This window comes from Ornithorhynchus anatinus, chromosome 20 (assembly GCF_004115215.2).
Source record: "Ornithorhynchus anatinus isolate Pmale09 chromosome 20, mOrnAna1.pri.v4, whole genome shotgun sequence".
NCBI classification, from domain to species: domain Eukaryota; kingdom Metazoa; phylum Chordata; class Mammalia; order Monotremata; family Ornithorhynchidae; genus Ornithorhynchus; species Ornithorhynchus anatinus.
In genome coordinates this window covers 2,972,875-2,989,441 of record NC_041747.1, presented here as the reverse complement: position 1 = coordinate 2,989,441, position 16,567 = coordinate 2,972,875, and the positions used below count along the sequence as shown (strand labels likewise).

The following is a 16,567-nucleotide window of genomic DNA, read 5'->3' as shown; positions in this document are numbered from 1 at the left end:
GTAGGCTCAGGGAAGGAAATTAAAAATTGGGTTTGTGGAGAAAGAGTGGATGAAATATTCCTCTCCCTTAACCACACTGCCCGCAGTGGGGGCTCAATAATTTTTCTTCCCAACAGCCGAGAAAGATGAGCATTGTGAGCCCCAGGTCCATGAAACCTTCCCTTCTCATCCTCTCGAATGTGTCTTTATATTGTCATATCGTAGTCGGGAAGTAGCCTCCCGGCTCTGCCACTCATCTGCTGTGTGACCTTGGGCAAGTCACTTCACTTCTCCCCGCCTTAGTTAATTCATCTGTAAAATGGGGATTGAGACCGTGAGCCCCAAGTGGGACAGATTTGGTTGTATGCGCCCCAGCGCTTAGTACAGTGCCTGGCACGTAGTAAAGTGCTTAACAAATACCATTATTGTTATTGTAGTGTCCCAAGCGCTTAGTACATGCCCTGCACGCAGTAAGTGCTCAGTAGATATGATTGAGTGACTGAGTAGCCCTTTGGTGGGCCCATTGGCCAGATCGATTGGGCTCTAATCCCGGTTCCTGCCTGGAGCTGGCAAACGTGGGCAAAGGCCAGCCGTGCGTACCGCTCTGCGGTACACCCCGGCCACTCCGTGCCCCAGCGGGATCACGACTGATAGGGATCAGAGTGCGCGAGGGGCACCACGCAACGGCCCAGCACTGGACTCAGTTCCTCTGTACGGGTTCTCTTTCCCGACGCCTCAGGGACGAGGCTCATCTATCATTCCTGACGAGAGACTCCATCGTTATCTCCCTCTCTTTCTCTCTCCCTCTCTCTCTCCGGCCTTTCTGGGCCCAGCCCGGCCCGCTCGGAGTCAGTCGGTCGTATTTATTGAGGGCTCTCTGCGTGCAGAGCACTGTACTAAGGTCTGGGGAGAGTAGACTATAACAATCTGGTCCAGACCAGATTACGGTTCAGCCCAGAAGGAAGGTCCCCTTCGCCAGGGAGAGCATCTGCCCATGCAGAAGGGCCTCGGAGGACGGCGCTTAGCTTGCCTTCGTCACCCCTTCCCTATCGCGGGGAAGACCCAAATACAGGCCCACGGTTGCCACTTCTTCGTAGTGGCGGCCCAAAAAATTCATCAGCCAGAATTGCTCTCGATTTGGAGGGCTCCCGGTCACTGGAGCTTACTGGTTGATTGGTAAGTCAATCAGTCAGTGGTGTTCTTCGAGCGCTTACTGCGTGGAAGGCACCGTGCTAAATGCCTGGGAGGCGGCGAAGCTTTTTACCCTACGCCGTTTCCTGAAAGGGAATTACGTGGCATTTGTAGTCGTCGTCCTGAAGCCAGAAGATGAAAAGAGGTGTTGGCGCTTTCAGGACTTGAACTGTTGTCCAGGACGAAGAAAAAATATTTTTCCCTGTTACACAGGGTGGCACCCTAGACGAGGTGCAATCTGTAGAAACTGAGTCTTCCTCCTCTGGGGAAAAACTATCCCAGAAAGCCGAACCCCAAATTAATCACTTCTTCCACCTGGTACGCGAGGGTGGTCTATCTCCCTGCTCCCAACAGCGGCGATGGCTGTCACTGGAAGGAGTCCACTGTGCAGTGGAATGGCACCAGCTTCCAAACGGCCGGGGAGGTGGTGTTTTAAAAAAACAAGAATAATTAAAATGGACTTTTTGGGACGTTAAGGTCCCGGACACCAGAAGCCTTCGTTCGGCCTCTCGGAATAAGCCGTGGTTTGTGGCAGAGAGCTTGCGATCAAGTGAATGTGGCTTTGATGGTTTCGGTTTGTGATCGATCGCTCGTACTTGGGATGCTAGAGTTTGCCGTGACGAGTGAACGTCGCCCCTTTCCTGTTGGAGGAAAAATTGAAAAACCAGTCAATTTTGACAGAGCCCTTTTCCCAAATAATAGATATTTGTTCCTCGGTCATGAAATACATCCTGAACTTCATTTTGCTCCTCTGGTTACAATGAAGGCATTCTCCTTCATTACACTGCCACTGGGAAAGATGTCTTTGGGGCGGCCTTTCTTTCACACTGAAGCCTGTTAGCTTTGAATCTGGGAATTTCCCATTTGAACAGACCTTCAGGGTGCCTTTTAATAAGCCGGAAAATAGCCACCCTGATTGCTTTCTGAGCGTTCTCTTCAATCGGCGGTATTTAGTGAGCGCCTGGGAGAGTATAGCAGAAGCCAGGCACATGCCCTGCCCCCAGGGAGCTCCCAGTTTAAAGGAGGAAACGAAAAGACGAAAACTGTTTACGAGAGGGTAGGAAGGCGTGCAGAGCAGGAAGTAGCAAACCAAGTCGTTGACTATGCAAATGAAAATCCAAATAGAAATATGTTAGAAATAGAAATGCTTAGGTTCTGAGGACTGGAATGAAGTAAAATACACAGTCAATCAAACGAATTTATTGAGCGCTGCTAACTGTGTGCAATTTAACAATATATCAGAGTTGGTTGACACTTTCCCTGCCTCCAAGGCTACCGGAGACGGCTGTTGGATCGACGGGGCTAGGGTGACGTGAACCGTTCCTGCGGGTTTCCTGAAATTTCCATATTTTTGGTGAGGGGAAATTGGGTAGCTTTCTAATCGTCCCACTCTCTTCGTTCGTGTCAGTGGAGCCCAGGGAAAGAACACAGGCCTAGGTGTTCGAGGACCTGGGTTCTAATCCTGCTTGAGCACTGCACTGGCCTGCTGGGTGACCTCGGGCAAGTCACTTAATTTCTCTGTGCCCCACTTTCCTTAAATGTAAAGTGAGGATCCAGTACCAGTTCATCTTCCCTCTTAGATCGTGAGCCCCGCGTGGGACGGGGCCTGTGTCCCACCTCATTGTGTTGTATTCACCCCAGCACTTAGTACAGTACCTGGCCCCTAGTAAGCGCTTAACAGATATCGCACTTACTATCATCATCATCATTATGTCCCAGCATTTGTGTTTCTGGCGAAATCAAATTAATGGAGGTTTGCCATTGGAGCGAGCCCTAAATGTGATTCCTTGAATCTCGCTCTCAGTCTCTCACGCTTTTTCTGTCTCTCTATCATTTCTCTCCGAAACTCTCTCTCTCTCTCGGTCTGTCTCGTTCTTTGGGCCTGGTCTTTGATATCACTTAGTGGGAAAAGAAACTTCTTGCTTAATATCTCTTAGAGGCATCTTTTTCCCTAAATAATTTTTGGCCCAGATAAGCATCAGGAGAGAAAGTGGAACAAAGTAGATTAATTAGCATCAATTGATTAGATAGCCCTCCCCCCAATAAAAAAAATCATGGTTTGTTTTTTTTAAAAAGTATTTCAAAACATTTGGCATTGTTCAGTTTAGTGCAGACTCCCTCCCTCATCTTTGGAAGAGAATTTGACAATTCCAAAAGGGTTTTCTGATTGATTGATCGATTTTAGACTCAACCGTAACCCTGATCAAGGCTCAGAAACATTGGTGTTTGGTGCTAAATGGCAGCGATTTGCAGTGCGAGTCATTTTCAAAAGATGTTCTTTCTTTGAGTGCGGCAATAGGATTGTCCCCAACCTTCGCCCCAGTCGGGCTCGTTTGCCCCAGCCTTTTCAGCTGGCTAAATTAGCCCCGGCCATGGAACACAAATGCCTGAGCCAAATCCCCCGCCACCCCCTTTCCCGGCCCCTTCAAGGTGTCGCCGTGTGGGTAACGACCATCGGATCGGAAGCTGGGACTGCCCTCCCGCTCGTCCTACGCCTGCCGGGTTGGAACCGACCGAGGAAAAAAGGCCCGGGACCCTGGCCGCCCTCCCGAACCGCACCTGACCGATTTCTCGCATGTCTTTTCAGACTGGGAAGAGGAACAAGTCAGCAGTCCAAACATCCTGCGGCTTATTTACCAAGGACGGTTTTTACACGGCAATGTGACGCTAGGAGGTGAGTCGTCTCGGTAATGGAAGTTCTCTTTGTGTGTCTAGCTGTAGTTGTTGTTTATATTGAGGGGGCCTGTTGGTGATTTTTTTTTTCCTCCTCCCCCCCCCCCCCCAGCCATCTTCAACATTCCAAAGCCTTCGTTTTAGTAAAATGGCTCATCAGAGTCAACCCTAAATAATTTTCTTTCTGCATGTGTTTGGGATGGCTTATGTTGTGGTCCCCTTCTATTTCTTCCTCTCCTGGCACGTTTGGGAATTAAGACTCCAATAAGTGATTAGCCCCATAGGAATTACCTTCTCCCCCATTCAGTCAGTCATGTTTATTGAATGCTTACTCTATGCAGAGCACTGTACTAAATAATGTTGGAATTTGTTAAGCGCTTACTATGCGCAGAGAGCACTGTTCTAAGCGCTGGGGTAGACACAGGATAATCAGGTTGTCCCACGTGAGGCTCAAAGTCTTAATCCCCCTTTTATTCATTCGATAGTATTTATTGAGCGCTTACTATGTGCAGAGCACTGTACTAAGCGCCTGGGATGGACAAGTCGGTAACAGAGACAGTCCCTGCCCTTGGACGGGCTTACAGTCTAATCAGGGGAGACGGACAGACAAGAACAATAGCAATAAATAGAATCACGGGGATGAACATCTCATTAAAACAATAGCAAATAAATAGAATCAAGGCGACGTACATCTCACTGACAAGATAAATAGGGTAATGGAAATATATACAGTTGAGCGGACGAGTACAGTGCCGAGGGGAAGGGAGAGGGGGAGGAGCAGAGGGAAAGGGGGGAAAAGAGGGCTTAGCTGAGGGGAGGTGAAGGGGGGCGGTAGCGGGGGAGCAGAGGGAAGATAACTGAGGCCCAGAGAAGGGAAGTGACTCGCCCACAGTCACACAGCTGACAAGTGGCAGGGCCGGGATTCGAACCCATGCCTCTGCCCAGCCCAGGCTCTTTCCACCGAGCCACGCCGCTTCTAAAACACTTAGGAGAATGCAGTATAACGGAGTCGGTAGACGTGTCCTCTGACCACCGCACGCTTACATCCTAGAGCGGGAGACGGACGTTAATAGAAATAAATCCCTTACGGTTATGTAAATGAGTGCCGTTGGGATGAATAAGGGGTGAGCAAAGGGTGAGAATCCAAGTGCAGTTACTATTAGAAGAGAGTGGTAATCCAGGCTGAATTTGTCATGACTTCAGAGTGTGGTTTTTTTTTTATTTTAACAACTCCCTCCGGTCCCCTCCGCCCGCCATACACAGCACAGCCTGTGATGGCTCTTTTTTTTTTTTTTTTTTTTTTAATTTTGGAACAATGCTGTGGCTCTCAGCGAAACGAGGCGCCACATTAAATGAGGGAATGCCGATGAGGAGAAGCATTCTCCTTTCCGACTCTACCGCGGCTCCAGTCCCCAGCGGGAAATACAGTCCGCGCAGTCATGTGAGAACAAAAGTAAATGGCTCCATTTTGGCGACGGAAGAAGGTAGCTCAATGGTTCCCCCTTGTGGCACGCATCCCGTAGATTTCGTCGCCCGAGTGGACCCCAAATATGTTGAAGATTATTATCATAATAATTTCGGTACTTGTTAAGCGCTTACTATGGGCAGAGCACTGTTCTAAGCGCCGGGGGAGAGACGGGGTCATCGGGTGGTCCCCCGTGAGGCTCACGGTCTTCATCCCCATTTGACAGACGAGGTCACCGAGCAGTGAAGTGACTTGCCCACGGTCGCACGGCTGACCAGTGGCAGAGCCGGGATTCGAACCGGGGACCTCTGACTCCCAAGCCCGGGCTCGTTCCACTGAGCCACGCTGCTTCTCTACCAGCTTTCATCTTCTCGGTGACAAATTGCTGTATCTGGTTGGTGGTAAAAATCCGGCTTTAATTCTGTCGTAAATTTGAGGTGTTCTCAACTTGACAGACAAGCAGAAATTTCTTTACTCTGCCTAAATGTATTGCTGGCCCGGAACACCCTTCTTCTTCTGTTTTTCATGGTGTTTGTTAAGTTCTTACTATGTTTTCTAAGCGTCAGCTGGGTGGCCCTGGGCAAGTCACTTAACTTCCCTGTGCCTCAGTTCCCTCATCCGTAAAATGGGGATGAAGACTGTGAGCCCTTCATGGGACAACCTGATTACCCCAGCGCTTAGAACAGTGCTTGGTACGGAGTAAACGCTTAACAAATACCAACATTATTATTATTATTATTATTATTATTACAAGAGATTAGGTCAGACACAGTCCCTGTGGCGCACGTCCAATCCCTGTCTAGACTTTAAGCTCGTTGTGGACAGGGAATAAGTCCGCTTATTGTTATATTGTACTCTCCCAAGCGCTTAGTACAGTGTCTGCACACGGTAAGCACTCAGTGAATACGATCGAATGCAACCGAATGGATGGGGCTCACGGTCTCGGTAGGAAAGAGAACAGGTGTCGCCATTTTACGGTTGAGAAGACTGAGACCCAGAGAAGTTAAGTGCAGCTTTGCGGGTCACCGGAATAATAATAATAATAATAACGTTGGTATTTGTTAAGCGCTTACTATGTGCAGAACACTGTTCTAAGCACTGGGATAGATACAGGGTAATCAGGTTGTCCCACGTGAGGCTCACAGTCTTAATCCCCATTTTACAGATGAGGGAACCGAGGCCCAGAGAGGTTAAGTGACTTGCCCACAGTCACACAGCTGACGCGTGGCAGTGCCGGGATTGGAACCCTTGACCTCTGACTCCCAAGCCCGGGCTCTTTCCACTGAGCCACGTACGTGCCCCCTGCAGTGTGAATCCCTGGGTTCTGAAGAAATGCTAGATCCCCGAGCGGGTCTCTCTTTAGCCAGTCTGGACACTTTGGGATCTGGGCTGAACGTGTCGGTGAGGTTAGCCGTTACTGGCCGGACTGAAACCTGGGTTGTGGACAGTCGGTGAAATGGGTCAACAGTCAGGTAATTCCCCCAGTCAAATAGTGCGAGCGGTGAGAGAGAACCACGGGGAGCGGACCGGACCAGCCTGTGCCGAAGGCGGGTGGGAGGGAACGGCGGTAATCAGACCAGAATGGCGTGTGCCAACCATATATGATTTGTTCTGCTATTGTTTTAATGAGATGTTCATCCCCTAGATTCTATTTATTGCCATCGTTCTTGTCTGTCCGTCTCCCCCGATTAGACTGTGAGCCCGTCCAAGGGCAGGGACCGTCTCTGTTACCGATTTATCCATTCCAAGCGCTTAGTACAGTGCTCTGCACATAGTAAGCGCTCAATAAATACTATTGGATGAATGAAAACGAGGAAAAGGGCGGCTCTTCTAGAGCAGAGGCTTCAGCTCCAAGAAGCAGAATGGAAATCAGTGCCTGGGCCTGCCAACACAAATATGCCAGCACAGTACAGAGCGGTCTTCAAGCGTGCGAAGCCTGGAAGGGCTCGCCAGACGGCCTTCTTTCCAGGCCCCCTCGTGAGGGTGGAAAGATCTCACTCCCAGGGGCATCACCCCCGAGTTGGGAGGCTGCTGCCTGTGGGTGCCGTGTACACGGTCGTCTTAGCGATAATAACGCCCGGGCTCCCGTCACCGTCGGCCAAACACGCAGAGCCGAGGTGGAGGAGGGAAACACGCGGAGATTGGAGGGGAAATCAGGCCAGCCACGCTTGCGTGTGCGTCTGTGTTTGAGAGAGACAGAGGACGAGCGCAGGACTGAAACAAACGTAGCTGGCAGGAAAAGGACAGCAGGGAGGGAAGAATGAGCGGTGGGGAGTCAGACTAGACCCCAACATTGTTGCGCGGGGTATCAGCTAGTATGTATAAGTGTTTAGCGGGTGCCGGGGGGTATAACGGTGTGCTTGTCGCTGGCGTTTGATTTTTACATCTTACTTCCTCCCAAATGTTCGGTTTCAGGTGGTACTTGATAGAAATCATCACCGGCACCGGCGATCCTTAGGATTCTGCCATTTTCTTGTCGTTCTCGTTCTCCCTTTTCTACCGACCCACCTAATGGCCTCTGGTGGGTCGTCGGTGCCAACCGCTGGTCCTCCCTCCCCCTAGAAGGACCCGGCCCACGCAGATCCATACCGACCTGCCTTTATCGCCATGGACGTCTTTGGATTCGTGGTCGGCAGTCTTGTGTTCCCAGGGCAAAAATCAACTTTGTTTTTGTCTGAATCCACTAAAAAGCCCAGAGAGCCTGTTTCTGATTATTTCATAAGTGCGTTCTGAAGATGATGAGCTTTTTGGTCTAAAACTAAGGGTTTTTATATATTCCCAATTTATCATTTTACTCCAGGCATGCCGTTTACATATTAGCCTCTTACTAAGACTGAAGTTTGTTTTGGAGACCGTAGAGCAAGTGGAATGACTTCATCCCTGTACTCCTCGAGTCTGAAAAGAGCTTCCCGTTGTAAACGGCCTCACGCCTGTGGCCTGAAGAGCGCAGTCGTCGCACGTTACAATTCCCGCGTGACTGGGCTCGAGGATTTTCTCCACAGAGCCACTGGGGTTGGAATTTTCCTGATGGAGCAGAAGCAGATTCGGACCCCGGGTACGAGGTCCCAGGCCGCCGCCTTTCGGCGTAAAGTCATAGACGGTAGACTGTAAGCTCCTTGTGGGCAGGGATCACGTTTGCCACCTCAGTCATACTTACTGAGCACTCAGCGGGTGCAGAGCAGCGGGCTAAGCGTTTAGGAGAGTACTATACAACAGTTAGACGCGGTTTCTCTGCCCGCTTGCAGTCCAGAAGGGAGAGTACAGTACAACTCTGTTAAATTGTATCGTCCCGGGCGCTTACAGCGCTCTGCACACATCGAGCACTCCCTAAATATCATTGATCGATTTGAGAGAATGAGTTTTTATAGGACAGGCTCCACGCCCTGCCGGGCTCCAGTGACGACTGGAGGTAAAGGTCAGAGCCCCTCCGACAGTGAAGGAAAAGAAAACCGGATTGTGATGCCCTTCCCACCCCTTTGTCCGTTTCTGACCGTCACACTTCAGCCAGTCCCTCTTGGCACGCGTAACGGAGGCGAAACAGTGCTCCTCGGCTGCCGCCCCCCAGTTTCACGCCCTTAGCAGGTGCACTGAAGAGGAGGAAGAGAAAATGGGAATCTGCAGTTGGACAAGTGGTTGAAGCCGTAGGTTTCAGCCCCAGCCTCTCAAACCACCAGCTGCTGGGAGGAGGCGGAGGTCCTGGGGGTTGCTTGCCTTTTTCTAAGAGAGCCACGAGAGAGCCTCAAGGCAGGAAAGACGTAAAAGAGCAGAGCGGAGCCAGGAAACTGGAGTGACGTGAAAGATAATGGAAACTGAATTGCAGAACAAGGACTGGTAGGAGATGAGAGGGAGAATGAGCCCAAACAGAAGAGAAATGAGTGGGAGTCTAAAGGATGGAGAGACTAGGAAAGACTTATTGCTCTTGATAAATTTTCCATCTCTCCAGAAGTTCCATAAAGATTTGCCTCGTCCTGGTCGAGTGATAAATGGGCCGGTTTGTTCCTCTTCGCGTGCCTTCCTCAGAGTTTGCTTCTTTGGGGACATATGGATCTGCCGCTGGTCGAGTGGGGTCTAAAACGGTGGAATGGTTGATCCTGCGGAAACCGGCTCTGTTTATTCCGGGTTTCCTGATCCGGCCGAAGATAGATCCCGAAGAGTTCGTTTCTGTCTCCCCTCTCCTGCCGTGGAAACGTTCAAGCGAAGTTGTTTTGGGGAATTATTTATGCCCACCTCATTTCGTGACCACAGCCCGCAATTCCTGAGCTCCGTTTCTGTTTACTCTGGAAGAGAAGAGAGAAACAACACCCTGTTCGGTGTCAGCTCCCGGAAGGCAGGGAACAGCATGGCCTAGTGGAGAGAGCACAGGCCTGGGAGTCGGGGGGGGGACCTGAGTTCTGGCCCCGGCTCTGCCAATTGCTTGCTGCGTGACCGTAAACCTCTCTGTGCTTCAGTTCCTCAATTGCAAAATGGGGTTACCCCTTCTCCTTCCTACTTAGACTGTGAGCCCCACGCGGGACAGGGACCGTGTCTGCCCCGATTAACTTCTACCTCTCCCAGCGCTTAGAACTGTGTTTGACACAGAGTAAGCGCTTAACAAATAGCTTTTCAAAAAAATGTCTTTCCCTTCTGAAGTACTCTGCCGAGCGCTGAGTAGAGTGCCACCCACTCGGGAGACACTCAGTAAATACCAGCGACGATAAAGCCCCGGCCAGGGCCGGGACGAAAACAGGACCAGTGGGAGACTTTTTATTCTCCAAAGCTCATGATTCTGAATTTCCATCCTTCCAACACAACCCAGGAGATCAAGGCTTCCCAAGAACAGGGTTTCTTGTTACTTAATCTCTCTCATCTATCAAGTCCAAGGAACTAAAATCACTCTGCAGTTTCTTAAAAGATAGGTTCCCATATTCCGTACCTTCCCCTTCACAATAGTGGCAGTGTTGTCTACTTGACTGACAAGCTGCAGGCACAGAAAATTAGGGAGGCGCCTCAGAGTTCGGATTTCTTTTCCTTCTCTTTTTCTCCTTAAATGTTGGGTTCGTCTCCTCCCCCTCTTCTCCCCCCGCCCCCACTATTTCTCACCATTTCCTCACTCCAACTCCCACTCCCTTCCTTCCCAGCATCAGCCTCGCCAGAAACCCCCAGGCTATGATCTGTAATAATAATAATAATAATAATTGTGGTATTTGTTAAACGCTTACTATGCGCCAGGCACTGTGTTAAGCACTGGGAAGGTTACAAGTAGATGAGGTTGGACACAGTCCCTGTCCCACGTGGGGCTCATAGTCTCAGTCCCCGTTTTCCAGATGAGGTAACGGAGGCACAAGGAAGTGAAGTCACTTGCCCACGGCCACACAGCAGACAAGTGGAGGAGCCGGGATTAGAACCCATGACCCCGTGACTTCCCGGGCCCGAGGTCTGTCTACTACAACATGCTGTATTGGCTGCCTGGAGCCCTTCCTCCGGTGGGCCTCCCTTCCCACCCGTCTGCCCAGAGATCTCACCCCATCCCCTCTTCTGTCTCCATCCTTCCCACTTTGTGTCCCAAGCCTCCAGTAGCCAACGGCTGAACCTTCCCTGATACCCGACAGCCTCCACCTCTTAAGCGGCGTGGCCTAGTGGCGCAGAGCACAGGTCTGGGCGACACGGGTCCTGGGTTCTAATCTGCTCTCCATCACCTGCCTGCTGCGTGACCTTGGGCAAATCACTTAACCTCTGTGCCTCAGTTTCTTTATCTGTAAAATGGGGATCGAAACCCTTCGCCCCCCTCCCCGTGTAGGACAGAGACGGCGTCTACTCTGGTCGTCTGGCTTCTTCCCCAGAGCTTAGTAACAGCACTAGGCAAATGATAAGCGTTCAGCAAGTGCCACAGTTCTTGTTGTTATTAGTATTCATTTCTTGGCCACTGGGAGCCCTCCCTAAAGCCAGTGTGGTTGCCCTCTTCCTCTCTGTGCCCTCCTTCTGCCCGTCTCTCCTCCTTTCTTCCCACATTTCCTCTCAGAAATGACATGGTGCCTGTGAGATCTCCCAGTTGGATCGGGCAAATGCTCCATGCGGTTTATTCATTCGTTCAGTCAGTTGTATTTATTGAGCCCTTACTGTGTGCAGAACACTGTTCCAAACGCTCGGGAGAGGACCATAGAACAGTAAACTGACACATTCCACGCCGTGCGCAGAACACGGTATTAATTATTTAATCTTCTCAGTCACCTGTTCTGTTTCCTAAACGCCCCGCACAGTCCCCTGCACGTAGGCACCCAAGAAATACCATTTCTACGCCGGGTAAAATGAGTTTTTGAAAACCCGATTAAAAAGAAAATCCCTTTTGGTCTCTCCTATTTGTGACTTCAATCGACTAGATGATATAATCCCTGAAAGGTTTTCAGTTGCATCAAAGGCTAAATGTAATAATAAGCTGAAATATTTGGTCCTTAAAGGATTTAGGGCTCTCAGCAAACTGTGGATGGGGGAGGTTGTTCATTTTAAAGGACACTTTTATGGATTTAGTTTGTTTTATAGCCGTTTCCCCTAAGGGAGCAGTTGTTTGGAAGTGAATCGATGTCGTGGGCCTTTTTTTTTTTTTTTTTCCTCCTTCTCTTTTTTGGTCTAGCCACCTGCCATACTGGAGTTCTATATAAGGCTGGGTCCATCTGCTTCACTATAGTAAAGTTGTAACTCTTACCACTCAAATTCCAGCTCATTAAACGGGAGATTTACTTGTTAACCTTCTACTTAGACTACGAGGCCCATGCGGAACCTGCTTATCTTGTAGATACCTCAGGCCTTAGTACAGTGTTTGTCATATAATAAGTGCTTAACAGATACCGTAATTATTATTATTATCATTATGAATTGCCTCCTGAATTGTTATAAATTCCATCCTAAGAAGCCAGTCCTCTTTGGGTGTGACTCTTCGATGAGTAGGATCTGATTTCAAGACCGCTTGAGTACTATCCTCTGTTAAACAGCCCGCGACTAGATCAGGCTGCCGGTACTTAGGCCTGCTTTACCGAAAGGAGAGGAAGAAAGCCCACCCGAAATATTCAGAAAGTCATAACCTTCCTCTTTCTACCCTAATCCTCCCCTCGATCGTAAAAAAAAGCGAATGGGGGTGTGTAGTGGGGAGAGTGGAGGCAGGCAGGTTTCCCAATAGATTTCCGTGACCTGTCTCTCGAGCGGGACCTCTGGTCTGGGTAGGTCACGTGTCTCTTTCCCCACCGCACATCGCTCTGCAGCTCTCCGGGACTGCCCGCCCTTTCCCTCCACTTTCGGCCGCAGCGCCGATATCTGAATTAAAGCGGGCTTGGATCTGTTTGGTTTCAGGTTAGCTCCAAAACCTTGTGGGGAGGAGGTGTTTCTATCCAGGCTGGAGGTTCACAGCTTAGGTGGGCATCAGATGAAAGCGATCGTCTCAGCAAAATCGGAACAGGTAGATTCGGTCGAGAGAAAAGACGTCGCCCAGTGTTTCCAGCCTAGTAGTCGTCGTGTTAGTATTTACTGCAGTTAATTTTACACTGTAGCTGGGTAGCGTGGTCGCATCAGGAAGAGGTGATCAAAATTCATTTTATCTTCAGTGGAAATCAAAATTAAAAATGATCTGATGTAGTCTTCGGTTTTGCCTCTGGGATCATGACCCCGTATTTAAAATGTGCAGGTTTAGAGGTTTGAAGATAGGATCGGGGCCCTCTGTCTTGGCATATGATTAAAATGAACATTTAAGTAGGACAGAGGCCAAGTCATCAATACTACGTATTGAGTACCTACTGTGTGCAGAGCGCTGGGCCAAGCGAAAGAGCGTATTAGAGTTAGTAGACGTGATCCCTGCCCTCGAAAAGCTGACCGTCCGGCAGTTCAGAGGAGCAGGTGGGTCAGTCACAGCTGCTGAACAGAAATCTTCGCTTCGTCCCCGATCGGTAGCGAGAGACCCCAACAGCTAGCCGCTGCTGAGGATGCTCCACGAGCCTGAAGTGCAGGTTCACCCCGGGTTTCTGATTTTATCCACCACGCAACCGGGCATTTCCGTGCAAACCTGACCAGCAGGTAAAACGTGATGGCTCACCCCGCCAAACGGGCTTCCTTCCCAACTCAGCTTCCCGAACGTGGTTGTTTTGTAGCCGGAGAGCCCGCGCGGAGGGGAGGAGGAGTGTCAGCCCCAGTTTCCGCGTCATCTGCCGTTGTTATAACCTACCGTACCCAGTGGTGCTCAGATCCCGGCACTGATCGCTCTCTCAGCGAAGTGGCCGCTGCTGCTTTTACTCCTACTTCCTGCCCCGGCGCCTGGGAGCCCACCTCTCATCTGGAGTGCGGGGGGTGTTGCGGGGGGCGGAGATTTTAAGGGTGACGAGACCGGGAGGGGCTCGGCCTCCCCGGGGCTAATGGTGAGTTGGAAAGACACCGTCTGGGGTCTCTGGCTCTGAACGGAAACCCTTTGGCCCAGTCAGAGCCTCCGCGAGGCTGACGGTCGAGCTCAGGCCACGGTGGGACCCCAGTCCCCGTCCCTCCCGTGGAGTGGACCCCCGTCGGCCCCCGGACAGGGGGACCTCCAGGGCCGCAGGGGTTAAGCGAAGCTCAGTGGAGCCGCGAGGGCCAAGAGATTTGCCGTGGCACCTAGAGGGGAAGTGGGTGAGGAGGTGGGGGGACGTTTCCCGAATTCCCCAGCTCCCGAGACTGATTTAAAAGAGGAAGACGGAGGACGAGAGTCTCGTTGAGCCTGAGCTGAAGTTTCGCCCTCGTGCCCGGGAGCACCCGGAGACACACGAACTCACAGTCCTGAAGCTCTTTTGGTTCTGAGAAATCCAGTCAATCCATCATATTTTTTGAGCCCTTAATGCGTGCAGAGCCGTATACTAGACACTTGGGAGAGTGCGACACGGCAGAGTTGGTAGACGTGCTCCCTACCCATAAGGAGCTTATAGTCGATAAAATTAATTGTATTCATTGAGCACCTACTGGACACAGAGCACTGAACCGAGCGTTTGGGAGAGGTAAAAGTCACTCTCCCCGCCCTCAAGGAGCTTACAGCATAAGGTCGGGGGGCTGCGGGAGTTTCCCTTCCCCTGAGCGAACGAAATGAATGCGGTGTGATGGTATACCGGGAGTATACGTCAGTATCGGAAGGTGAACTCTCCCGTCTTTTGGCACCTGTGGCTGGAGAGCTAGCGGGCCCGGGGCCGTGTAGCGTCCGTCCTTCGTAGCCTCAGAGCCTCGGAAAGGCAGCCGAGCCCACGCCGTTTTTCACTTCCAAAACTCGGAACAACTTGGGTCTGGGGTCCTGCTCCGGGAGATGTCAAAATAGTCCGAGTCGGTCGGCGGCGTTGTCGGCCTTGTACCAAAACCACAGCCCCAAGGCTTTGGGAAGCCGCACCCTCCGGGTTTGAAGATGGACGTTCCCGGAGGCTGCGGGGCAGGCGGGTTTCCGGGCCCACCTTACTCTGCCTGCGACTCCTCAAGTCCAGGCCGACCGTCCGCGGGAGTGTAGCCCCCGGGGGCCGGGAGGGGGTCCCCTCCGAGTCACTGGCTCCCTCATCAGCCGCCAGATCGCGCTCTCGCCTCCCCGTCCCTAACCCGGAGACCCCAGTGTCGGCAGCTCGCGGCCAGCCCCATCCCCTAACTCCCAGGCAGGAGAGCCGGGCGGGGGGCAGGGTAAACGAGAGTGGGAAGACCGTTCCGTCTCTAGGGATGACCGAGAACGCTGAAACAGCTTACCACCTGGGGCTCCAACATGAAAAAGCCTGTGCTTAATCCACAGGTCGGGATTAACTGGGCTTGGAATTTTTTCATTCTCAAGAGCGATGAATAAAAATCCCCTCAAAATCCCAATGGGCCCGTCGGTCGGACCGGCGTTCTTGTCCCGGAGGCTGCGGGTGTTGGCCACCCGCCTCTAGATCCCGCCTCACGACGCCGATCGCCGTAACCGAGGGAAGCCTCGCGTCGAGCGAGAGGGCAGTCATTTTGACGGAGCTCCGCGAAAGGCTCCGGTCCGGTTAGAAGACGGTCTCGGTTCCGTTTAGTCCGTAGCGGTGAAAAAGGCGAATGTGTTTGTAATGAATTACCCTCTGTTTTTCACACAGCATTAAAACTCCCTTTTGGCAAGACAACAGTGATGCATCTGGTGGCTCGGGAGACGTTGCCAGAACCCAACTCTCAAGGTGGGATAAGCTTTCCCCCAACCCCCCCCCCGGCCACTTGGGCCCAGACTCCAAAATGTCCCGGTTTTTCTTGGATTATTTTGCGGGGAGGTGGTCGGGGGGAAGGGGGAGGAGATTGGACCGGGGGGAGAAACGTCTCGACGATTTATGAATAGTCCCCGTCGAGCAAGACGCCGAATGTTTCCTGGCCCCGCCGAACTTAAAAGGGCGTTGATTCTAGTCGTCGAATTCAGATCCGTCCGTAGGCCCGCCTGTGCTTTTCGAGTGCCGGTTTCGAGCGGCTGGTAAACGGGCCTCGTCTTCTCTTCCCCGCAGGTCAGAGGAATCGCGAAAAGACTGGAGAGAGCAATTGTTGTGTGATCCTGTAAGCTGTGTCTGATGTGTCGTCGAAGTGTGCTGTAATATAGTCTTTGTCTTTCCTGCTGCTGGAACAGAAGAGAGCCAGCACCGCTTTCGGCACCCTTAGGAGCAGAGCGCAGCCCGCCTGGAGATCACGGACCTGAACTCTCTCAGGAACACTGTCGTCCTCCCACCGGGAAGAAGGGAGAGACCGGAACCTTTTCGATTATGATTCCGTCCGTCCTACTTCCGGTGTCGAGGTTGAACAACCTCCTCCCACGTGGGTTTTCCAGCGCATTCGATCTCCGGGAAAGAGTTAGCGTTCTCTTCCGGGGCAGAAACCCTTCTGCTGCCCCAGAAATCTTCACGACCAGAGTGAGCGAACCAAGCGTCCCGGACGCAATTTGCACTAAAAATGGCTGGCATTTTTTTTTTTTTTTTAAATCCCTCCCCTCCTCAACAGAATCAGTAAAGATAGCCGAGGCCTCCCCCTTCCCCCGCCCCCCCCCCCCCCCCCCCCAAACGGCCTACCCCACACGATTCCGCGCTGGGAAACGCTCAGTGACGACGTCCATTAGCGGCCGACTCGGAGTCTAAAATAAAGAAATCCGTAAACAGATAAATCAGTGAACCAAACCGGGTAAGGAAACTAATGCTGTCGATGAGTTCTGCCGACGTCAACTTTGGTGGCTGGCTGCCCTGGCCCGGGATACCACCGAACTAAACCGAGCACGACTCCATCTCCCCCCCGCAGCAGACGAGAAAACGCAACGTG

The 16,567-nt window shown here is 51.6% G+C and overlaps 1 protein-coding gene across 1 annotated transcript in view; it reads left to right on the top strand.

Moving 5' to 3' along the window:
* UBL3 (ubiquitin like 3) overlaps positions 1–16,249 on the top strand; it is a 79,126-nt gene extending 62,877 nt beyond the window's left edge. The window contains exons 3-5 of the mRNA XM_029048066.2: positions 3,758–3,844; positions 15,376–15,453; positions 15,769–16,249. Coding sequence (XP_028903899.1) covers positions 3,758–3,844; positions 15,376–15,453; positions 15,769–15,821 — 218 coding nt within the window. The 3' untranslated portion in view covers positions 15,822–16,249. The remainder of the gene's footprint in view (positions 1–3,757; positions 3,845–15,375; positions 15,454–15,768) is intronic.
* Positions 16,250–16,567: the final 318 nt, after the last annotated feature.